General features: G+C 34.9%; 1 protein-coding gene across 6 annotated transcripts in view; it reads left to right on the forward strand.

The window, feature by feature from the left end:
* Positions 1 to 194: 194 nt before the first annotated feature.
* Positions 195 to 27162, forward strand: part of eif4e2 (eukaryotic translation initiation factor 4E family member 2) — a 30653-nt gene continuing 3685 nt past the window's right edge. For 2 of the 6 annotated variants that reach the window (XM_031807103.1, XM_031807104.1), the window contains exons 1-3: positions 195 to 320; positions 21351 to 21495; positions 21845 to 21880. In XM_031807103.1, coding sequence (XP_031662963.1) covers positions 301 to 320; positions 21351 to 21495; positions 21845 to 21880 — 201 coding nt within the window. In that variant the 5' untranslated portion in view covers positions 195 to 300. The remainder of the gene's footprint in view (positions 321 to 21350; positions 21496 to 21844; positions 21881 to 27162) is intronic. The other 4 variants (XM_020453922.2, XM_031807105.1, XM_031807106.1 and 1 more) reach the window with 2 other exon arrangements.

The raw sequence follows: 27162 nt of genomic DNA on the forward strand, positions 1-27162 counted from the left end.
TCAAAATGCCACACAATGCTTTACACACAACATGTCTTGAGGATCACAATAACTACTCCATATACTCTAGTGTCCACAGATGAGGGACAGTACGTTTTCTGCAACACACCAAACTGTATTCTGCTACTGTGGGGCTATCTACTCATTAATCTGTAGGCGATATGCTCTGGGGCACGTCAACATCGCACGATACTGTAGCCTACGCGCGCGTGCCCCGCTTCGGTCGTGCGCGCCGCCGTTCCTGCGGAATTCAGGGAGCTGTGGTCGGACTCTGAAGACTCCCACCCCACCTAGAGAATAATGAACAACAAATTTGATGCGTGAGTAATCAAAGCTATTTTGAATATTTGGTGGACAATGGGCGCCCCGCTGTGAATGCAAATTCGTTGAGCAATTAGGCCTATGCCTTGCTCGTGGGTTGCTTGGAGAGAAAGAGGTGTGTCTGGTCTGCATGCCTTGCAGGGACTGGGGGACACGCGAGTGCTTGTCATGTCTCAACTTAGTTACGCATTTCACATAACAAGATTCATGGTGACAACGAATCAATCGTTTAATAGGGAATGCTTGCCCCTTCTTGCGATAGCCCTTTTAGCGTTGAGGCCCCGCGGGCCGTGGATGAATCCTCGGCTTGCAAGTGGTTGAAAGTCAGGGGCAGGTGCGCGCAGAGTCGGCTAAAACTATCCCCCATGCCCCTGATCACATTTAGTTATTTTAGGAGGGACAGATGGGGAAAGGTTTTTATTTAGCAAATGTTAATACGCTATTCCGCTTGGAAACGTTGACAGCGACAAGCAGCCGTGTGTTATGTGTATATTGGAACCACTGTGAAACCACTCACCAGTGCTACAATGTTGCACATGCTTATAAATGTCAGCACTGCACATTCGACCACATTGCTAGTGAGAGATGTTGACAAGACCCTGTTACTATACACAAATACGAAGCAATGAAAAGCCAATCACTTTCAGCTGTGACCTATAGTATTCACATGTATATAGTGATTGTTACAATGTAATAAATTAGTACATGTACACTGAACAAAAATATAAATGCGACATTCAACGATTTTACTGAGTTACAGTTGATATAAGGAAATCAGGCAATTTAAATAAAGTCATTGGCCCCAGTCTATGGATTTGGGAATGCATATGTTGGTCACAGATACCTTAATCATTTTTTAGGGGCGTGAATCAGAAAACCAGTCAGTATCTGGTGTGACCACCATTTGCCTCATGCAGCTCTACACCTCTCCTTCACATAGAGTTGATCAGGCTGTTGGTTGTGGCCTGTGGAATGTTGTCCCGCTCCTTTTCAATGACTGTTAGAAGTTGCTGGATATTTTCAGGAACTGGAACACACTGTTGTACACATTGATCCAGAGCACCCCAAACATGCTCAATGGATGACATGTCAGGTGAGTATGCAGGCCGTAGACGGACTGGGACATTTTCAGCTTCTAGGAATTGTGTACAGATCCTTGCGACATAAGGTGAGCAGATGAACGGCACGACAATGGGCCTCAGGATCTATGCATTCAAATTGCCATCGATAAAATGCAATTGTGTTCGTTGTACACCTCCACCATGGGGCACACGTTGACATCATTAAACCGCTTGCCCACACGACACCATACAGTACATGATGTCTGCCATCTGTCCGGTAAAGTTGACACCGCGATTCATCCATGAAGAGCACACTTCTCCAGCGTGCCAGTGGCCATCAAAGGTGAGCATTTGCTCACTGAAGTCGGTTATGATGCCGAACTGCAGTCAGGTCAAGACCCTGGTGAGGACGATGAGCACTAAGATGAGCTTCCCTGAGACGGTTTCTGACAGTTTATGCAGAATCATTTTCAGTTGTGCAAACCCACAGTTTCATCAGCTGTCCAGGTGGCTCGCAGTTGAAGAAGCCGGATGTGGAGGTCCTGGGCTGGCGTGGTTACACGTGGTTTGCAGTTGTGAGGCCGGTTGAACGTACTGCAACATTTTCCACAACAACCGTAGAGTTGAGTAATTATCGTAGAGTAATTGACCTTAAATTCTCTGGCAACAGCTCTGGTGGACATTCCTGCAGTCAGCATGCCAATTGTACGTTCCCTCAAAACTTGAGACATCTGTGGCATTGTATTGCGTGACAAAACTGCACATTTTAGAGTGGCCTTATATTGTCCCCAGCATAAGGTGCATCAGTGTAATGATCATTCTGTTTCATCAGCTTCTTGATATGCCACACCTGTCAGGTGGATGGATTATCTTGGAAAAGGAGAAATGCTCACTAACAGGGATGTAAACACATTTGTAAACAAATATTTTGGAGAAAAAAGCTTTTTATGTGTTTGGAAAATGTCTGGGGTCTTTTATTTCAGCTCACGAAACATGGGACCAACACTTTACATGTTGCATTTATATTTCTGTTCAATGTACTAACTCATATTTTACAATAACCTAGTTAGATAAGACTATTCCAATTGTGTACTCAACAAGGACCTTCATTGTTGTAAGTAATTACAGTTCAATATCATGCTTTGCTTATGTGTATGAGTACAGAATTTGTGTGGATGGATGGATTAGTCTTGTCATTATGTCCCATTGTATTTTTGATAAGGTTCTGTACAGTATCTTGTGGTCTTGTTCTCCTCACTGACTAGATATCCCATTTCCTCTCCTCTATATATTCTATCTATACTGTTTATCCTCCATATATTCTATCTATACTGTTTATCCTCCATATATTCAGTCTGTGTACTGTTTATCCTCCATATATTCTGTCTGTGTACTGTTTATCCTCCATATATTCTGTCTGTGTACTGTTTATCCTCTATATATTCTATCTATTCTGTTTATCCTCCATATATTCTGTCTATACTGTTTATCCTCCATATATTCTATCTATACTGTTTATCCTCCATATATTCTATCTGTGTACTGTTTATCCTCCATATATTCAGTCTGTGTACTGTTTATCCTCCATATATTCTATCTATTCTGTTTATCCTCCATATATTCTATCTATACTGTTTATCCTCCATATATTCAGTCTGTGTACTGTTTATCCTCCATATATTCTATCTATACTGTTTATCCTCCATATATTCTATCTATACTGTTTATCCTCCATATATTCTGTCTGTGTACTGTTTATCCTCCATATATTCTGTCTGTGTACTGTTTATCCTCCATATATTCTGTCTGTGTACTGTTTATCCTCCATATATTCTGTCTGTGTACTGTTTATCCTCCATATATTCTGTCTGTGTACTGTTTATCCTCCATATATTCTGTCTGTGTACTGTTTATCCTCCATATATTCTGTCTGTGTACTGTTTATCCTCCATATATTCTGTTTATCCTCCATATATTCTGTCTGTGTACTGTTTATCCTCAATATATTCTGTCGGTGTACTGTTTATCCTCCATATATTCTGTCGGTGTACTGTTTATCCTCCATATATTCTGTTTATCCTCCATATATTCTATCTATACTGTTTATCCTCCATATATTCTATCTATACTGTTTATCCTCCATATATTCTGTCTGTGTACTGTTTATCCTCCATATATTCTGTTTATCCTCCATATATTCTGTCCGTACTGTTTATCCTCCATATATTCTGTCTGTGTACTGTTTATCCTCCATATATTCTGTTTATCCTCCATATATTCTGTCTGTGTACTGTTTATCCTCCATATATTCTGTCTATGTACTGTTTATCCTCCATATATTCTGTCTGTACTGTTTATCCTCCATATATTCTGTCTGTGTACTGTTTATCCTCCATATATTCTGTCTGTGTACTGTTTATCCTCCATATATTCTGTCTGTGTACTGTTTATCCTCCATATATTCTGTCTGTGTACTGTTTATCCTCCATATATTCTGTCTGTACTGTTTATCCTCCATATATTCTATCTATCCTGTTTATCCTCCATATATTCTATCTATACTGTTTATCCTCCATATATTCTGTCTGTGTACTGTTTATCCTCCATATATTCTGTCTGTACTGCTTATCCTCCATATATTCTGTCTGTGTACTGTTTATGCTCCATATATTCTATCTATACTGTTTATCCTCCATATATTCTGTCTGTGTACTGTTTATCCTCCATATATTCTGTCTGTGTACTGTTTATCCTCCATATATTCTGTCTGTGTACTGTTTATCCTCCATATATTCTGTCTGTACTGCTTATCCTCCATATATTCTGTCTGTGTACTGTTTATCCTCCATATATTCTGTCTGTGTACTGTTTATCCTCCATATGTTCTATCTATCCTGTTTATCCTCCATATATTCTATCTACTGTTTATCCTCCATATATTCTGTCTGTGTACTGTTTATCCTCCATATATTCTGTCTGTGTACTGTTTATCCTCCATATATTCTGTCTGTACTGCTTATCCTCCATATATTCTGTCTGTGTACTGTTTATCCTCCATATATTCTGTCTGTGTACTGTTTATCCTCCATATATTCTATCTATCCTGTTTATCCTCCATATATTCTGTCTGTGTACTGTTTATCCTCCATATGTTCTATCTATACTGTTTATCCTCCATATATTCTATCTATTCTGTTTATCCTCCATATATTCTATCTATCCTGTTTATCCTCCATATATTCTATCTATACTGTTTATCCTCCATATATTCTATCTATTCTGTTTATCCTCCATATATTCTATCTATACTGTTTATCCTCCATATGTTCTATCTATACTGTTTATCCTCCATATATTCTGTCTGTGTACTGTTTATCCTCCATATATTCTATCTATCCTGTTTATCCTCCATATATTCTGTCTGTGTACTGTTTATCCTCCATATATTCTGTCTGTGTACTGTTTATCCTCCATATATTCTGTCTGTACTGCTTATCCTCCATATATTCTGTCTGTGTACTGTTTATCCTCCATATATTCTGTCTGTGTACTGTTTATCCTCCATATATTCTATCTATCCTGTTTATCCTCCATATATTCTGTCTGTGTACTGTTTATCCTCCATATGTTCTATCTATACTGTTTATCCTCCATATATTCTATCTATTCTGTTTATCCTCCATATATTCTATCTATCCTGTTTATCCTCCATATATTCTATCTATACTGTTTATCCTCCATATATTCTATCTATTCTGTTTATCCTCCATATATTCTATCTATACTGTTTATCCTCCATATGTTCTATCTATACTGTTTATCCTCCATATATTCTGTCTGTGTACTGTTTATCCTCCATATATTCTATCTATCCTGTTTATCCTCCATATATTCTGTCTGTGTACTGTTTATCCTCCATATATTCTATCTATCCTGTTTATCCTCCATATATTCTGTCTGTGTACTGTTTATCCTCCATATATTCTGTCTGTGTACTGTTTATCCTCCATATATTCTATCTATCCTGTTTATCCTCCATATATTCTGTCTGTGTACTGTTTATCCTCCATATGTTCTATCTATACTGTTTATCCTCCATATATTCTATCTATTCTGTTTATCCTCCATATGTTCTATCTATACTGTTTATCCTCCATATATTCTATCTATACTGTTTATCCTCCATATATTCTGTCTGTGTACTGTTTATCCTCCATATATTCTGTCTGTGTACTGTTTATCCTCCATATATTCTATCTATACTGTTTATCCTCCATATATTCTATCTATACTGTTTATCCTCCATATATTCTGTCTGTGTACTGTTTATCCTCCATATATTCTGTCTGTGTACTGTTTATCCTCCATATATTCTGTCTGTGTACTGTTTATCCTCCATATATTCTGTTTATCCTCCATATATTCTGTCTGTGTACTGTTTATCCTCCATATATTCTATCTATCCTGTTTATCCTCCATATATTCTATCTATACTGTTTATCCTCCATATATTCTGTCTGTGTACTGTTTATCCTCCATATGTTCTATCTATCCTGTTTATCCTCCATATATTCTATCTACTGTTTATCCTCCATATATTCTGTCTGTGTACTGTTTATCCTCCATATATTCTATCTATTCTGTTTATCCTCCATATATTCTATCTATACTGTTTATCCTCCATATGTTCTATCTATACTGTTTATCCTCCATATATTCTGTCTGTGTACTGTTTATCCTCCATATATTCTATCTATACTGTTTATCCTCCATATATTCTATCTATACTGTTTATCCTCCATATATTCTGTCTGTGTACTGTTTATCCTCCATATATTCTATCTATACTGTTTATCCTCCATATATTCTATCTATACTGTTTATCCTCCATATATTCTATCTATACTGTTTATCCTCCATATATTCTATCTATACTGTTTATCCTCCATATATTCTGTCTGTACTGTTTATCCTCCATATATTCTGTCTGTGTACTGTTTATCCTCCATATATTCTGTCTGTGTACTGTTTATCCTCCATATATTCTGTTTATCCTCCATATATTCTGTCTATACTGTTTATCCTCCATATATTCTATCTATACTGTTTATCCTCCATATATTCTGTCTGTGTACTGTTTATCCTCCATATATTCTGTCTGTGTACTGTTTATCCTCCATATATTCTGTTTATCCTCCATATATTCTGTCCGTACTGTTTATCCTCCATATATTCTGTCTGTGTACTGTTTATCCTCCATATATTCTGTCTGTGTACTGTTTATCCTCCATATATTCTATCTATACTGTTTATCCTCCATATATTCTGTCTGTGTACTGTTTATCCTCCATATATTCTATCTATACTGTTTATCCTCCATATATTCTGTCTGTGTACTGTTTATCCTCCATATATTCTATCTATACTGTTTATCCTCCATATATTCTGTCTGTACTGTTTATCCTCCATATATTCTATTTATACTGTTTATCCTCCATATATTCTGTCTGTACTGTTTATCCTCCATATATTCTGTCTGTGTACTGTTTATCCTCCATATATTCTGTCTGTACTGTTTATCCTCCATATATTCTGTCTGTGTACTGTTTATCCTCCATATATTCTGTCTGTGTACTGTTTATCCTCCATATATTCTGTCTGTACTGTTTATCCTCCATATATTCTGTCTGTGTACTGTTTATCCTCCATATATTCTGTCTGTGTACTGTTTATCCTCCATATATTCTATCTATACTGTTTATCCTCCATATATTCTGTCTGTGTACTGTTTATCCTCCATATATTCTATCTATACTGTTTATCCTCCATATATTCTGTCTGTACTGTTTATCCTCCATATATTCTATCTATACTGTTTATCCTCCATATATTCTGTCTGTACTGTTTATCCTCCATATATTCTGTCTGTGTACTGTTTATCCTCCATATATTCTGTCTGTACTGTTTATCCTCCATATATTCTGTCTGTGTACTGTTTATCCTCCATATATTCTGTCTGTGTACTGTTTATCCTCCATATATTCTGTCTGTACTGTTTATCCTCCATATATTCTGTCTGTGTACTGTTTATCCTCCATATATTCTGTCTGTGTACTGTTTATCCTCCATATATTCTGTCTGTGTACTGTTTATCCTCCATATATTCTGTCTGTGTACTGTTTATCCTCCATATGTTCTATCTATACTGTTTATCCTCCATATATTCTGTCTGTACTGTTTATCCTCCATATATTCTATCTATCCTGTTTATCCTCCATATATTCTATCTATACTGTTTATCCTCCATATATTCTATCTATTCTGTTTATCCTCCATATATTCTGTCTGTGTACTGTTTATCCTCCATATATTCTGTCTGTGTACTGTTTATCCTCCATATATTCTGTCTGTACTGCTTATCCTCCATATATTCTGTCTGTGTACTGTTTATCCTCCATATATTCTGTCTGTGTACTGTTTATCCTCCATATATTCTATCTATCCTGTTTATCCTCCATATATTCTGTCTGTGTACTGTTTATCCTCCATATATTCTATCTATTCTGTTTATCCTCCATATATTCTATCTATCCTGTTTATCCTCCATATATTCTATCTATACTGTTTATCCTCCATATATTCTATCTATTCTGTTTATCCTCCATATATTCTATCTATTCTGTTTATCCTCCATATATTCTATCTATACTGTTTATCCTCCATATGTCTATCTATACTGTTTATCCTCCATATATTCTGTCTGTGTACTGTTTATCCTCCATATATTCTGTCTGTGTACTGTTTATCCTCCATATATTCTATCTATACTGTTTATCCTCCATATATTCTATCTATACTGTTTATCCTCCATATATTCTGTCTGTGTACTGTTTATCCTCCATATATTCTGTCTGTGTACTGTTTATCCTCCATATATTCTGTCTGTGTACTGTTTATCCTCCATATATTCTGTTTATCCTCCATATATTCTGTCTGTGTACTGTTTATCCTCCATATGTTCTATCTATCCTGTTTATCCTCCATATACTCTATCTATACTGTTTATCCTCCATATATTCTGTCTGTGTACTGTTTATCCTCCATATGTTCTATCTATCCTGTTTATCCTCCATATATTCTATCTACTGTTTATCCTCCATATATTCTGTCTGTGTACTGTTTATCCTCCATATATTCTGTCTGTGTACTGTTTATCCTCCATATATTCTGTCTGTACTGCTTATCCTCCATATATTCTGTCTGTGTACTGTTTATCCTCCATATATTCTGTCTGTGTACTGTTTATCCTCCATATATTCTATCTATCCTGTTTATCCTCCATATATTCTGTCTGTGTACTGTTTATCCTCCATATATTCTATCTATTCTGTTTATCCTCCATATATTCTATCTATCCTGTTTATCCTCCATATATTCTATCTATACTGTTTATCCTCCATATATTCTATCTATTCTGTTTATCCTCCATATATTCTATCTATACTGTTTATCCTCCATATGTTCTATCTATACTGTTTATCCTCCATATATTCTGTCTGTGTACTGTTTATCCTCCATATATTCTGTCTGTGTACTGTTTATCCTCCATATATTCTATCTATACTGTTTATCCTCCATATATTCTATCTATACTGTTTATCCTCCATATATTCTGTCTGTGTACTGTTTATCCTCCATATATTCTGTCTGTGTACTGTTTATCCTCCATATATTCTGTCTGTGTACTGTTATCCTCCATATATTCTGTTTATCCTCCATATATTCTGTCTGTGTACTGTTTATCCTCCATATGTTCTATCTATCCTGTTTATCCTCCATATATTCTATCTATACTGTTTATCCTCCATATATTCTGTCTGTTTACTGTTTATCCTCCATATGTTCTATCTATCCTGTTTATCCTCCATATATTCTATCTACTGTTTATCCTCCATATATTCTGTCTGTGTACTGTTTATCCTCCATATATTCTGTCTGTGTACTGTTTATCCTCCATATATTCTGTCTGTGTACTGTTTATCCTCCATATATTCTGTCTGTACTGCTTATCCTCCATATATTCTGTCTGTGTACTGTTTATCCTCCATATATTCTGTCTGTGTACTGTTTATCCTCCATATATTCTATCTATCCTGTTTATCCTCCATATATTCTGTCTGTGTACTGTTTATCCTCCATATATTCTATCTATTCTGTTTATCCTCCATATATTCTATCTATACTGTTTATCCTCCATATATTCTATCTATTCTGTTTATCCTCCATATATTCTATCTATACTGTTTATCCTCCATATGTTCTATCTATACTGTTTATCCTCCATATATTCTGTCTGTGTACTGTTTATCCTCCATATATTCTGTCTGTGTACTGTTTATCCTCCATATATTCTATCTATACTGTTATCCTCCATATATTCTATCTATACTGTTTATCCTCCATATATTCTGTCTGTGTACTGTTTATCCTCCATATATTCTGTCTGTGTACTGTTTATCCTCCATATATTCTGTCTGTGTACTGTTTATCCTCCATATATTCTGTTTATCCTCCATATATTCTGTCTGTGTACTGTTTATCCTCCATATATTCTATCTATACTGTTTATCCTCCATATATTCTATCTATACTGTTTATCCTCCATATATTCTGTCTGTGTACTGTTTATCCTCCATATATTCTGTCTGTGTACTGTTTATCCTCCATATATTCTGTCTGTGTACTGTTTATCCTCCATATATTCTGTTTATCCTCCATATATTCTGTCTGTGTACTGTTTATCCTCCATATATTCTATCTATACTGTTTATCCTCCATATATTCTATCTATACTGTTTATCCTCCATATATTCTGTCTGTGTACTGTTTATCCTCCATATATTCTGTCTGTGTACTGTTTATCCTCCATATATTCTGTCTGTGTACTGTTTATCCTCCATATATTCTGTTTATCCTCCATATATTCTGTCTGTGTACTGTTTATCCTCCATATGTTCTATCTATCCTGTTTATCCTCCATATATTCTATCTATACTGTTTATCCTCCATATATTCTGTCTGTGTACTGTTTATCCTCCATATGTTCTATCTATCCTGTTTATCCTCCATATATTCTATCTACTGTTTATCCTCCATATATTCTGTATGTGTACTGTTTATCCTCCATATATTCTATCTATTCTGTTTATCCTCCATATATTCTATCTATACTGTTTATCCTCCATATGTTTCTATCTATACTGTTTATCCTCCATATATTCTGTCTGTGTACTGTTTATCCTCCATATATTCTATCTATACTGTTTATCCTCCATATATTCTATCTATACTGTTTATCCTCCATATATTCTGTCTGTGTACTGTTTATCCTCCATATATTCTATCTATACTGTTTATCCTCCATATATTCTATCTATACTGTTTATCCTCCATATATTCTATCTATACTGTTTATCCTCCATATATTCTGTCTGTACTGTTTATCCTCCATATATTCTGTCTGTGTACTGTTTATCCTCCATATATTCTGTCTGTGTACTGTTTATCCTCCATATATTCTGTTTATCCTCCATATATTCTGTCTATACTGTTTATCCTCCATATATTCTATCTATACTGTTTATCCTCCATATATTCTGTCTGTGTACTGTTTATCCTCCATATATTCTGTCTGTGTACTGTTTATCCTCCATATATTCTGTTTATCCTCCATATATTCTGTCTGTGTACTGTTTATCCTCCATATATTCTGTTTATCCTCCATATATTCTGTCCGTACTGTTTATCCTCCATATATTCTGTCTGTGTACTGTTTATCCTCCATATATTCTGTTTATCCTCCATATATTCTGTCTGTGTACTGTTTATCCTCCATATATTCTGTCTGTGTACTGTTTATCCTCCATATATTCTATCTATACTGTTTATCCTCCATATATTCTGTCTGTACTGTTTATCCTCCATATATTCTGTCTGTACTGTTTATCCTCCATATATTCTGTCTGTGTACTGTTTATCCTCCATATATTCTGTCTGTACTGTTTATCCTCCATATATTCTGTCTGTGTACTGTTTATCCTCCATATATTCTGTCTGTGTTGTCTGTGTACTGTTTATCCTCCATATATTCTGTCTGTACTGTTTTATCCTCCATATATTCTGTCTGTGTACTGTTTATCCTCCATATATTCTGTCTGTGTACTGTTTATCCTCCATATATTCTGTCTGTGTACTGTTTATCCTCCATATATTCTGTCTGTGTACTGTTTATATCCTCCATATGTTCTATCTATACTGTTTATCCTCCATATATTCTGTCTGTACTGTTTATCCTCCATATATTCTATCTATCCTGTTTATCCTCCATATATTCTATCTATTCTGTTTATCCTCCATATATTCTATCTATCCTGTTTATCCTCCATATATTCTATCTATCCTGTTTATCCTCCATATGTTCTATCTATACTGTTTATCCTCCATATATTCTATCTATACTGTTTATCCTCCATATTCTGTCTGTGTACTGTTTATCCTCCATATATTCTGTCTGTGTACTGTTTATCCTCCATATATTCTGTCTGTGTACTTTTTATCCTCCATATATTCTGTCTGTGTACTGTTTATCCTCCATATATTCTGTCTGTGTACTGTTTATCCTCCATATATTCTATCTATACTGTTTATCCTCCATATATTCTGTCTGTGTACTGTTTATCCTCCATATATTCTGTCTGTGTACTGTTTATCCCTCCATATATTCTATCTATCCTGTTTATCCTCCATATATTCTATCTATCCTGTTTATCCTCCATATGTTCTATCTATACTGTTATCCTCCATATATTCTATCTATACTGTTTATCCTCCATATATTCTGTCTGTGTACTGTTTATCCTCCATATATTCTGTCTGTGTACTGTTTATCCTCCATATATTCTGTCTGTGTACTTTTTTATCCTCCATATATTCTGTCTGTGTACTGTTTATCCTCCATATATTCTGTCTGTGTACTGTTTATCCTCCATATATTCTATCTATACTGTTTATCCTCCATATATTCTGTCTGTGTACTGTTTATCCTCCATATATTCTGTCTGTGTACTGTTTATCCTCCATATATTCTATCTATCCTGTTTATCCTCCATATATTCTATCTATCCTGTTTATCCTCCATATGTTCTATCTATACTGTTTATCCTCCATATATTCTATCTATACTGTTTATCCTCCATATATTCTGTCTGTGTACTGTTTATCCTCCATATATTCTGTCTGTGTACTGTTTATCCTCCATATATTCTGTCTGTGTACTTTTTATCCTCCATATATTCTGTCTGTGTACTGTTTATCCTCCATATATTCTGTCTGTGTACTGTTTATCCTCCATATATTCTATCTATACTGTTTATCCTCCATATATTCTGTCTGTGTACTGTTTATCCTCCATATATTCTGTCTGTGTACTGTTTATCCTCCATATATTCTATCTATACTGTTTATCCTCCATATATTCTGTCTGTGTACTGTTTATCCTCCATATATTCTATCTATACTGTTTATCCTCCATATATTCAGTCTGTGTACTGTTTTATCCTCCATATATTCTATCTATACTGTTTATCCTCCATATATTCTATCTATACTGTTTATCCTCCATATATTCTGTCTGTGTACTGTTTATCCTCCATATATTCTATCTATACTGTTTATCCTCCATATGTTCTATCTATCCTGTTTATCCTCCATATATTCTATCTATCCTGTTTATCCTCCATATATTCAGTCTGTGTACTGTTTATCCTCCATATATTCTATCTATCCTGTTTATCCTCCATATATTCTATCTATCCTGTTTATCCTCCATATATTCTGTCTGTGTACTGTTTATCCTCCATATATTCTATCTATCCTGTTTATCCTCCATATATTCTATCTATCCTGTTTATCCTCCATATATTCTATCTATTCTGTTTATCCTCCATATATTCTGTCTGTGTACTGTTTATCCTCCATATATTCTATCTATACTGTTTATCCTCCATATATTCAGTCTGTGTACTGTTTATCCTCTATATATTCTATCTATACTGTTTATCCTCCATATATTCTATCTATCCTGTTTATCCTCCATATATTCTATCTATCCTGTTTATCCTCCATATATTCTATCTGTGTACTGTTTATCCTCCATATATTCTGTCTGTGTACTGTTTATCCTCCATATATTCTATCTATTCTGTTTATCCTCCATATATTCTATCTATTCTGTTTATCCTCCATATATTCTGTCTGTGTACTGTTTATCCTCCATATATTCTATCTATCCTGTTTATCCTCTATATATTCTATCTATACTGTTTATCCTCCATATATTCTATCTATCCTGTTTATCCTCCATATATTCTATCTATCCTGTTTATCCTCCATATATTCTATCTGTGTACTGTTTATCCTCCATATATTCTGTCTGTGTACTGTTTATCCTCCATATATTCTGTCTATACTGTTTATCCTCCATATATTCTATCTATACTGTTTATCCTCCATACATTCTGTCTGTGTACTGTTTATCCTCCATATATTCTGTCTGTGTACTGTTTATCCTCCATATATTCTGTTTATCCTCCATATATTCTGTCTGTGTACTGTTTATCCTCCATATATTCTGTTTATCCTCCATATATTCTGTCCGTACTGTTTATCCTCCATATATTCTGTCTGTGTACTGTTTATCCTCCATATATTCTGTTTATCCTCCATATATTCTGTCTGTGTACTGTTTATCCTCCATATATTCTGTCTGTGTACTGTTATCCTCCATATATTCTATCTATACTGTTTATCCTCCATATATTCTGTCTGTGTACTGTTTATCCTCCATATATTCTATCTATACTGTTTATCCTCCATATATTCTGTCTGTACTGTTTATCCTCCATATATTCTATCTATACTGTTTATCCTCCATATATTCTGTCTGTACTGTTTATCCTCCATATATTCTGTCTGTGTACTGTTTATCCTCCATATATTCTGTCTGTACTGTTTATCCTCCATATATTCTGTCTGTGTACTGTTTATCCTCCATATATTCTGTCTGTGTACTGTTTATCCTCCATATATTCTGTCTGTACTGTTTATCCTCCATATATTCTGTCTGTGTACTGTTTATCCTCCATATATTCTGTCTGTGTACTGTTTATCCTCCATATATTCTGTCTGTATACTGTTTATCCTCCATATGTTCTATCTATACTGTTTATCCTCCATATATTCTGTCTGTACTGTTTATCCTCCATATATTCTATCTATCCTGTTTATCCTCCATATATTCTATCTATACTGTTTATCCTCCATATATTCTATCTATTCTGTTTATCCTCCATATATTCTGTCTGTGTACTGTTTATGCTCCATATATTCTATCTATACTGTTTATCCTCCACATATTCTGTCTGTGTACTGTTTATGCTCCATATATTCTATCTATACTGTTTATCCTCCATATATTCTATCTATCCTGTTTATCCTCCATATATTCTATCTATCCTGTTTATCCTCCATATGTTCTATCTATACTGTTTATCCTCCATATATTCTATCTATACTGTTTATCCTCCATATATTCTGTCTGTGTACTGTTTATCCTCCATATATTCTGTCTGTGTACTGTTTATCCTCCATATATTCTGTCTGTGTACTTTTTATCCTCCATATATTCTGTCTGTGTACTGTTTATCCTCCATATATTCTGTCTGTGTACTGTTTATCCTCCATATATTCTATCTATACTGTTTATCCTCCATATATTCTGTCTGTGTACTGTTTATCCTCCATATATTCTGTCTGTGTACTGTTTATCCTCCATATATTCTATCTATACTGTTTATCCTCCATATATTCTGTCTGTGTACTGTTTATCCTCCATATATTCTATCTATACTGTTTATCCTCCATATATTCAGTCTGTGTACTGTTTATCCTCCATATATTCTATCTATACTGTTTATCCTCCATATATTCTATCTATACTGTTTATCCTCCATATATTCTGTCTGTGTACTGTTTATCCTCTATATATTCTATCTATACTGTTTATCCTCCATATATTCTATCTATCCTGTTTATCCTCCATATATTCTATCTATCCTGTTTATCCTCCATATATTCTATCTGTGTACTGTTTATCCTCCATATATTCTGTCTGTGTACTGTTTATCCTCCATATATTCTATCTATTCTGTTTATCCTCCATATATTCTATCTATTCTGTTTATCCTCCATATATTCTGTCTGTGTACTGTTTATCCTCCATATATTCTATCTATCCTGTTTATCCTCTATATATTCTATCTATACTGTTTATCCTCCATATATTCTATCTATCCTGTTTATCCTCCATATATTCTATCTATCCTGTTTATCCTCCATATATTCTATCTGTGTACTGTTTATCCTCCATATATTCTGTCTGTGTACTGTTTATCCTCCATATATTCTGTCTATACTGTTTATCCTCCATATATTCTATCTATACTGTTTATCCTCCATACATTCTGTCTGTGTACTGTTTATCCTCCATATATTCTGTCTGTGTACTGTTTATCCTCCATATATTCTGTTTATCCTCCATATATTCTGTCTGTGTACTGTTTATCCTCCATATATTCTGTTTATCCTCCATATATTCTGTCCGTACTGTTTATCCTCCATATATTCTGTCTGTGTACTGTTTATCCTCCATATATTCTGTTTATCCTCCATATATTCTGTCTGTGTACTGTTTATCCTCCATATATTCTGTCTGTGTACTGTTTATCCTCCATATATTCTATCTATACTGTTTATCCTCCATATATTCTGTCTGTGTACTGTTTATCCTCCATATATTCTATCTATACTGTTTATCCTCCATATATTCTGTCTGTACTGTTTATCCTCCATATATTCTATCTATACTGTTTATCCTCCATATATTCTGTCTGTACTGTTTATCCTCCATATATTCTGTCTGTGTACTGTTTATCCTCCATATATTCTGTCTGTACTGTTTATCCTCCATATATTCTGTCTGTGTACTGTTTATCCTCCATATATTCTGTCTGTGTACTGTTTATCCTCCATATATTCTGTCTGTACTGTTTATCCTCCATATATTCTGTCTGTGTACTGTTTATCCTCCATATATTCTGTCTGTGTACTGTTTATCCTCCATATATTCTGTCTGTATACTGTTTATCCTCCATATGTTCTATCTATACTGTTTATCCTCCATATATTCTGTCTGTACTGTTTATCCTCCATATATTCTATCTATCCTGTTTATCCTCCATATATTCTATCTATACTGTTTATCCTCCATATATTCTATCTATTCTGTTTATCCTCCATATATTCTGTCTGTGTACTGTTTATGCTCCATATATTCTATCTATACTGTTTATCCTCCACATATTCTGTCTGTGTACTGTTTATGCTCCATATATTCTATCTATACTGTTTATCCTCCATATATTCTATCTATCCTGTTTATCCTCCATATATTCTATCTATCCTGTTTATCCTCCATATGTTCTATCTATACTGTTTATCCTCCATATATTCTATCTATACTGTTTATCCTCCATATATTCTGTCTGTGTACTGTTTATCCTCCATATATTCTGTCTGTGTACTGTTTATCCTCCATATATTCTGTCTGTGTACTTTTTATCCTCCATATATTCTGTCTGTGTACTGTTTATCCTCCATATATTCTGTCTGTGTACTGTTTATCCTCCATATATTCTATCTATACTGTTTATCCTCCATATATTCTGTCTGTGTACTGTTTATCCTCCATATATTCTGTCTGTGTACTGTTTATCCTCCATATATTCTATCTATACTGTTTATCCTCCATATATTCTGTCTGTGTACTGTTTATCCTCCATATATTCTATCTATACTGTTTATCCTCCATATATTCAGTCTGTGTACTGTTTATCCTCTATATATTCTATCTATACTGTTTATCCTCCATATATTCTATCTATACTGTTTATCCTCCATATATTCTATCTATACTGTTTATCCTCCATATATTCTGTCTGTGTACTGTTTATCCTCCATATATTCTATCTATACTGTTTATCCTCCATATATTCAGTCTGTGTACTGTTTATCCTCCATATATTCTATCTGTACTGTTTATCCTCCATATATTCTATCTATACTGTTTATCCTCCATATATTCAGTCTGTGTACTGTTTATCCTCCATATATTCTATCTATACTGTTTATCCTCCATATATTCTATCTATACTGTTTATCCTCCATATATTCTGTCTGTGTACTGTTTATCCTCCATATATTCTATCTATACTGTTTATCCTCCATATGTTCTATCTATCCTGTTTATCCTCCATATATTCTATCTATCCTGTTTATCCTCCATATATTCAGTCTGTGTACTGTTTATCCTCCATATATTCTATCTATCCTGTTTATCCTCCATATATTCTATCTATCCTGTTTATCCTCCATATATTCTGTCTGTGTACTGTTTATCCTCCATATATTCTATCTATCCTGTTTATTCTCCATATATTCTATCTATCCTGTTTATCCTCCATATATTCTATCTATTCTGTTTATCCTCCATATATTCTGTCTGTGTACTGTTTATCCTCCATATATTCTATCTATACTGTTTATCCTCCATATATTCAGTCTGTGTACTGTTTATCCTCCATATATTCTATCTGTACTGTTTATCCTCCATATATTCTATCTATACTGTTTATCCTCCATATATTCTGTCTGTGTACTGTTTATCCTCTATATATTCTATCTATACTGTTTATCCTCCATATATTCTATCTATCCTGTTTATCCTCCATATATTCTATCTATCCTGTTTATCCTCCATATATTCTATCTGTGTACTGTTTATCCTCCATATATTCTGTCTGTGTACTGTTTATCCTCCATATATTCTATCTATTCTGTTTATCCTCCATATATTCTATCTATTCTGTTTATCCTCCATATATTCTGTCTGTGTACTGTTTATCCTCCATATATTCTATCTATACTGTTTATCCTCCATATATTCTGTCTGTGTACTGTTTATCCTCTATATATTCTATCTATACTGTTTATCCTCCATATATTCTATCTATCCTGTTTATCCTCCATATATTCTATCTATCCTGTTTATCCTCCATATATTCTATCTGTGTACTGTTTATCCTCCATATATTCTGTCTGTGTACTGTTTATCCTCCATATATTCTGTCTATACTGTTTATCCTCCATATATTCTATCTATACTGTTTATCCTCCATACATTCTGTCTGTGTACTGTTTATCCTCCATATATTCTGTCTGTGTACTGTTTATCCTCCATATATTCTGTTTATCCTCCATATATTCTGTCTGTGTACTGTTTATCCTCCATATATTCTGTTTATCCTCCATATATTCTGTCCGTACTGTTTATCCTCCATATATTCTGTCTGTGTACTGTTTATCCTCCATATATTCTGTTTATCCTCCATATATTCTGTCTGTGTACTGTTTATCCTCCATATATTCTGTCTGTGTACTGTTTATCCTCCATATATTCTATCTATACTGTTTATCCTCCATATATTCTGTCTGTGTACTGTTTATCCTCCATATATTCTATCTATAACTGTTTATCCTCCATATATTCTGTCTGTACTGTTTATCCTCCATATATTCTGTCTGTACTGTTTATCCTCCATATATTCTGTCTGTGTACTGTTTATCCTCCATATATTCTGTCTGTACTGTTTATCCTCCATATATTCTGTCTGTGTACTGTTTATCCTCCATATATTCTGTCTGTGTACTGTTTATCCTCCATATATTCTGTCTGTACTGTTTATCCTCCATATATTCTGTCTGTGTACTGTTTATCCTCCATATATTCTGTCTGTGTACTGTTTATCCTCCATATATTCTGTCTGTGTACTGTTTATCCTCCATATGTTCTATCTATACTGTTTATCCTCCATATATTCTGTCTGTACTGTTTATCCTCCATATATTCTATCTATCCTGTTTATCCTCCATATATTCTATCTATACTGTTTATCCTCCATATATTCTATCTATTCTGTTTATCCTCCATATATTCTGTCTGTGTACTGTTTATGCTCCATATATTCTATCTATACTGTTTATCCTCCACATATTCTGTCTGTGTACTGTTTATGCTCCATATATTCTATCTATACTGTTTATCCTCCATATATTCTATCTATCCTGTTTATCCTCCATATATTCTATCTATCCTGTTTATCCTCCATATGTTCTATCTATACTGTTTATCCTCCATATATTCTATCTATACTGTTTATCCTCCATATATTCTGTCTGTGTACTGTTTATCCTCCATATATTCTGTCTGTGTACTGTTTATCCTCCATATATTCTGTCTGTGTACTTTTTATCCTCCATATATTCTGTCTGTGTACTGTTTATCCTCCATATATTCTGTCTGTGTACTGTTTATCCTCCATATATTCTATCTATACTGTTTATCCTCCATATATTCTGTCTGTGTACTGTTTATCCTCCATATATTCTGTCTGTGTACTGTTTATCCTCCATATATTCTATCTATACTGTTTATCCTCCATATATTCTGTCTGTGTACTGTTTATCCTCCATATATTCTATCTATACTGTTTATCCTCCATATATTCAGTCTGTGTACTGTTTATCCTCCATATATTCTATCTATACTGTTTATCCTCCATATATTCTATCTATACTGTTTATCCTCCATATATTCTATCTATACTGTTTATCCTCCATATATTCAGTCTGTGTACTGTTTATCCTCCATATATTCTATCTATCCTGTTTATCCTCCATATATTCTATCTATCCTGTTTATCCTCCATATATTCTGTCTGTGTACTGTTTATCCTCCATATATTCTATCTATACTGTTTATCCTCCATATATTCAGTCTGTGTACTGTTTATCCTCCATATATTCTATCTGTACTGTTTATCCTCCATATATTCTATCTATACTGTTTATCCTCCATATATTCTGTCTGTGTACTGTTTATCCTCTATATATTCTATCTATACTGTTTATCCTCCATATATTCTATCTATCCTGTTTATCCTCCATATATTCTGTCTGTGTACTGTTTATCCTCTATATATTCTATCTATACTGTTTATCCTCCATATATTCTATCTATCCTGTTTATCCTCCATATATTCTATCTATCCTGTTTATCCTCCATGTATTCTATCTGTGTACTGTTTATCCTCCATATATTCTGTCTGTGTACTGTTTATCCTCCATATATTCTATCTATTCTGTTTATCCTCCATATATTCTATCTATTCTGTTTATCCTCCATATATTCTGTCTGTGTACTGTTTATCCTCCATATATTCTATCTATACTGTTTATCCTCCATATATTCTATCTATACTGTTTATCCTCCATATATTCTATCTATACTGTTTATCCTCCATATATTCTATCTATTCTGTTTATCCTCCATATATTCTATCTATACTGTTTATCCTCCATATATTCTGTCTGTGTACTGTTTATCCTCCATATATTCTGTCTGTGTACTGTTTATCCTCCATATATTCTATCTATACTGTTTATCCTCCATATATTCTGTCTGTACTGTTTATCCTCCATATATTCTATCTATACTGTTTATCCTCCATATATTCTATCTATACTGTTTATCCTCCATATATTCAGTCTGTGTACTGTTTATCCTCCATATATTCTATCTATACTGTTTATCCTCCATATATTCAGTCTGTGTACTGTTTATCCTCCATATATTTTGTCTGCATTCAGTTTATTATCTCACAAGGTCAAATTCCTGGTATATGTAAGTGCACCTGGCGAATAAAGGCAATTCTGATTTTGATTCTGTGTGTTCAGTCTGAAAGATGATGACAGTGGGGACCACGACCAGGATCAAGGCTCACAGAAAGACTGTGAGAAGGAAAAAAATGACAATGATGAGGACAATGATCAGAACACTGCCAAGAAGAAGGTGTGTGTGTCGCCCAAATATAATGCTACAGTATGTATTGTTTGTTATGCTTTCTAAATTAGATACATTATAGATGTGACGGCTCAGTTTGTTAGAGCCAAGGTCGGACTACTGCATTTTAGGGCCGATTTCAAGTGTTCATAACAATCGGAAATCTGTATTTTTGGGTGCCAATTTTGTATACCTTTTATTTAACTCGGCAAGTCAGTTAAGAACACATCCTTATTTTCAATGACGGCCTAGGAACGGTGGGTTAACTGCCTTGTTCAGGGGCAGAACGACAGATTTCCACCTTGTCAGCTCGGGGGATCCAATCCTGCAACCTTACAGTTAACTAGTCCAACGCTCTAACCACCTGCCTCTCATTGCACTCCACGAGGAGCCTGCCTGTTACGCGAATGCAGTAGAAGCCAAGGTAAGTTGCTAACTAGCATTAAACTTATCTTATAAAAAACAATCAATCAATCATAATCACTAGTTATAACTACACATGGTTGATGATATTACTAGTTTATCTAGCGTGTCCTGCGTTAGATAACGTTCAAAGGAACCACCAGCTTTCATATGTTCTCATGTTCTGAGCAAGGAACTCAAATGTTAGCTTTTTTACATGGCACATATTGCACTTTTACTTCTCCAAAACTTTTTTTTTGCATTATTTAAACCAAATTGAACATGTTTATTTATTTATCTGAGGCTAAATAGATTTTTATTGATGTATTATATTAAGTTAAAATAAGTGTTCATTCAGTATTGTTGTAATTGTCATTATTACAAGTAAATTAATAAAAATCGGCCGATTAATCAGTTTTTTTGGGGGGGGGGGGGGGGGGGGGTCTTCCAATAATCGGAATCGGCGCTGAAAAATCATAATCGGTCGACCTCTATATGTGACCGACCGGCTCGATTCAGTCTTATTACAAATTGAAATGGTGTTTTTAACACTGGATAAAAGTATAAACTCCGAGCAAAACAATTGTATATCATACACTACAGTTGAGGAACAATGAAAAGTAATTCTGCTTTGAAAGTTGATAAGCTTGAAAACCCCACTTTTGAGAAAATGTCTCTTGGTACATTTTGGTACACCTACTGGAGAGGTCTTCTTTGTCTACACCCATTCAGCATCGTTCACACCCTCTTAAACCTTTGCCCCACCCATCTCTTTAAGGAATCATGTGATGCTATGTGCTATACAGAGTGAATAAGGTAGTGTACTAAACAACCAAAGATTTCAAGACTAAAGGCTGGTTTAAACTACGTCTGTCATCATGTCTGTAGACAGTTGTCACGGTGACATCATGAATGTTCTATAGTCGTCGGACATCAAACTTGTCATTATGAAAAAGTATAAACACAAAAAACTACAGGCTGCATGGTGGTCCAAAATAGCATAACTGGTGTATTTTAAAACCAATAAACTCATCTGTTTAAAAATGAAATCAGTATATGTCAATCTAGCAAACCAGGCAACTAAAATAAACTTTCTGAACAATGTTTTGTTTCTAGTTTGTTAGCTAGCTAACATTAACCACATCATATAGCTGACGTCTTAGCTTTAGCTAACAAGATCATTATTTACACGTTAATGGCGAGCGAATTACAGAAAATAGCTTACAGTTGTGAGTGTGACGAAATATAAGCATGGCATTCATGTTGTTCTTCACATTCCGTCTCTGGAAAACACACATTATATCAAATAAAATCAACGTTTATTTGTAACATGCACAGGATACAGTAGGTGTAAACGGTACAATGAAATGGTTACTGTAAGCTAATGCACTTCTGTACATCGCGCTGTAACGTACAATTGACCTTATTTTAGCTCCCCAAAAACATAATACTTCCAGGTCAACTGTAATATGAATACTATTGTAAAGCACAATTTCTCCTCTTTTTTGCTGCCCGGCTCTGCATGATTCAACAAGTCAATGAGCTCCGTTGGGTCTTTTTAAAAATGGCAGGTGGGGAAGCGAAACCTACTGCGTGATTGTGTTAGGGGGAGATAAGCCGTGTGGGTAAAAAAAAAAAAATTCACCCGATCTGTCCAACTTATCACCTTTAAAATGTAAATAAAACTATTTGAAGGTTTGTGTCAAATTTGAATCAGGTTTTTAGGGCAAATTCCGTACAAATGTGCGCAAACGCGACATTCAACGCGACAGCCAATCATGGCTAGCTGGAAGGTTCCTGACTTTTTCTGTGGCTAAACCAACTAGGCTCGTAATTTTACAATTGTATTCATGTTTACAGATGGCATACACATTTGTTATTAAGGCACATGAAAGTTTACATGTTCCAGAAGGAATGTCTGCCACAAAAACAATTTTGGTTTCCTGAAACAAGTCACATATTTTTTTAAATATTTTTTTTTTGGGGGGGGGAGTTGTTTTCATTGAAAATGTGCAGTTTTATAATGCTATTCTACATATTTTGTCATGAGGCTGACAGAAAATATTACATTTTAAAACACATTTCCTGCAATTCTACACATTTTGCCATGGGGCAGATTGAAACATTTGCTGTTTTATAGATATTCTCATGCTATTTTTCAAAAAAATTTAAAGCAAATTTCCTGCTATTTTACTAATTTTGCCATGACGCTGAGAGAAAATGTTAGTTTCAAAGCAAATTTCCTGCAATTCAACACATTTTGCCATTGCTTATGACACTGGAGGTTGTGGGCCCCAGGGCACGTGTCCTTTCGGTAATCCGGCCCTGTTTCGAGCACAATATTGATATCGGAACTTCAAGCTGTATGAGTACAACTCCTGCCTCATATGGTTTACTGAATAAAGGAGTTACCATGCCTTCAGAAAGTACTCATTCTCCTTGACTTATTCCACATTTTGTTACAGCCTGAATTCAAAATCTATTCAAAAATGTTTTTTTCTCACCTATCTGCACACAATACCCGATAATGACAAAGTGAAAACATGTTTTTATACATTTTTGCAAATGTATTGAAAAATACTACATAAATATTGAATTTACATAAGTATTCACACCGTTGAGTCAGTACTTTGTAGAAGCACCTTTGGCAGAGATTACAGTTGTGAGTCTTTCTGGGTAAGTCTATAAGAGCTTTCCACACCTGGATTGTGCAACATTTGCCCTTTTATTATTTTTTCAATTCTTCAAGCTCTGTTAAAATGGTTGTTGTTCATTGCTAGACAACAATTTTCCAGTCTTGCCAAAGATTTTCAAGTTGATTTAAGACAAAACTGTAACTCGGCCATTTAGAAACATTCACTGTCTTCTTGGTAAGCAAAACTCCAGTGTAGATTTGGCCTTGTGTTTTAGGTTATTTTCCTGCTGAAAGATGAATTCATCTCTCAGTGTCTGGTGGAAAGCAGACTGAACAAGGTTTTACTCTAGGATTTTGCCTGTGCTTAGCTCCATTCCGTTTCTTTTTTTACTCCAACCATACCCATAACATGATGCAGCCACCACTATTCTTGAAAATATGGAGAGTGGTACTCAGTAATGTGTTGTATTGAATTTGCATTTTTTTGCAGGATTCCTTTAGTGCCTTGTTGCAAACAAGATGCATGTTTTGGAATATGTTTATTCTTTGTGGCCGATGTGAAATGGCTAGCTAGTTAGCGGGGTGGGCGCTAATAGTGTTTCAGTCGGTGACGTCACTCGCTCTGAGACCTAGAAGTAGTTGTTCCCCTAGAAGTAGTTGTTCCCCGCGGATTTTGTGGCACGATGGGTAACGATGCGTCGTGAGTGACTGTGGTTGATGTGTGCAGAGGAGCCCAGGTTGGGGCGAGGAGAGGGACGGAAGCTATACTGTTACATTTACATGCTTCCTTCTTTCCACTCTGCCAAGTAGGTTAGTATTGTAGAGTAACTAAAATGTTGTTGATCCAGTCTCAGCTTTCTCCTATCTAAAGTCACCATTGGCCTCATGGTGAAATCCCTGAGCGGTTTCCTTCCTCTCCAGCAACTGAGATAGGAAGGACGCCAGTATCTTTTTAGTGACTGGATGTACTGATACACCATCCAAAGTGTAATTAATAACTTCACCATGCGCCATGTGCAAGGGATATTCAATGTCTGTTAATTATTTTCTCCATCTACCATTAGGTGCCCTTCTTTGCGAGGCATTGGAAAACCTCCCTGGTCTTTGTGGTTGAATCTGTATTTATGTGTATGTGTGGGGTACAGAGATGAGGTAGTCATAAAAAAGAATGTTAAACAATATTATTGCACACAGAGTGAATCCATGCAACTTATTCTGTGACTTGTTAAGGACATTTTTACTTATTTAGTATTGCCATAACAAAAGGGGTTTAATACTTATTGACTCAAGACATATCAGCTTTTCATTTTTTAGTAACTTTTCGAAAAAGATCATTCCACTTTGACAATAAGGCGATATTGTTTGTAGGTCAGTGAGATATATATATATATATATATATATATATATATATATATATATATATATATATATACATACATACATACATACATACATACATACATACATACATACAGTGGGGCAAAAAAGTATTTAGTCAGCCACCAATTGTGCAAGTTCTCCCACTTAAAAATATGAGAGAGGCCTGTAATTTTCAACATAGGTACACTTTGACACTATGACAGACAAAATGAGAAAAAAAGATCCAGAAAATCACATTGTAGGATTTTTAATGAATTTATTTGCAAATTATGGAGGAAAATAAGTATTTGGTCAATAACAAAGGTTTATCTCAATACTTTGTTATATACCCTTTGTTGGCAATGACAGAGTTCAAATGTCTTCACAAGGTTTTCACACACTTGCTGGTATTTTGGCCCATTCCTCCATGCAGATCTCCTCTAGAGCAGTGATGTTTTGGGGCTGTTGCTGGGCAACACAGACTTTCAACTCCCTCCAAAGATTTTCTATGGGTTGAGATCTGGAGACTGGCTAGGCCACTCCAGGACCTTGAAATGCTTCTTACGAAGCCACTTCTTCGTTGCCCGGGTGGTGTGTTTGGGATCATTGTCATGCTGAAAGACTCAGCTACGTTTAATCTTCAATGCCCTTGCTGATGGAAGGAGGTTTTCACTCAAAATCTCACGATACATGGCCCCATTCATTCTTTCCTTTACACGGATCAGTCGTCCTGGTCCCTTTGCAGAAAAACAGCCCCAAAGCATGATGTTTTCACCCCCATGCTTCACAGTAGGTATGGTGTTCTTTGGATGCAACTCAGCATTCTTTGTCCTCCAAACACAACGAGTTGAGTTTTGACCAAAAAGTTATATTTTGGTTTCATATGACCATATGACATTCTCCCAATAGTCTTCTGGATCATCCAAATGCTCTCTAGCAAACTTCAGACGGGCCTGGACATGTACTGGCCTAAGCACGGGGACATGTCTGGCACTGCAGGATTTGAGTCCCTGGCGGCGTAGTTTGTTACTGATGGTAGGCTTTGTTACTTTGGTCCCAGCTCTCTGCAGATCATTCACTAGGTCCCCCCTTGTGGTTCTGGGATTTTTGCTCACCGTTCTTGTGATCATTTTGACCCCACAGGGTGAGATCTTGCGTGGAGCCCCAGATCGAGGGAGATTATCAGTGGTCTTGTATGTCTTCCATTTCCTAATAATTGCTCCCACAGTTGATTTCTTCAAACCAAGCTGCTTACCTATTGCAGATTCAGTCTTCCCAGCCTGGTGCAGGTCTACAATTTTGTTTCTGGT

Source organism: Oncorhynchus kisutch, linkage group LG27 (genome assembly GCF_002021735.2).
Source record: "Oncorhynchus kisutch isolate 150728-3 linkage group LG27, Okis_V2, whole genome shotgun sequence".
NCBI lineage: Eukaryota > Metazoa > Chordata > Actinopteri > Salmoniformes > Salmonidae > Oncorhynchus > Oncorhynchus kisutch.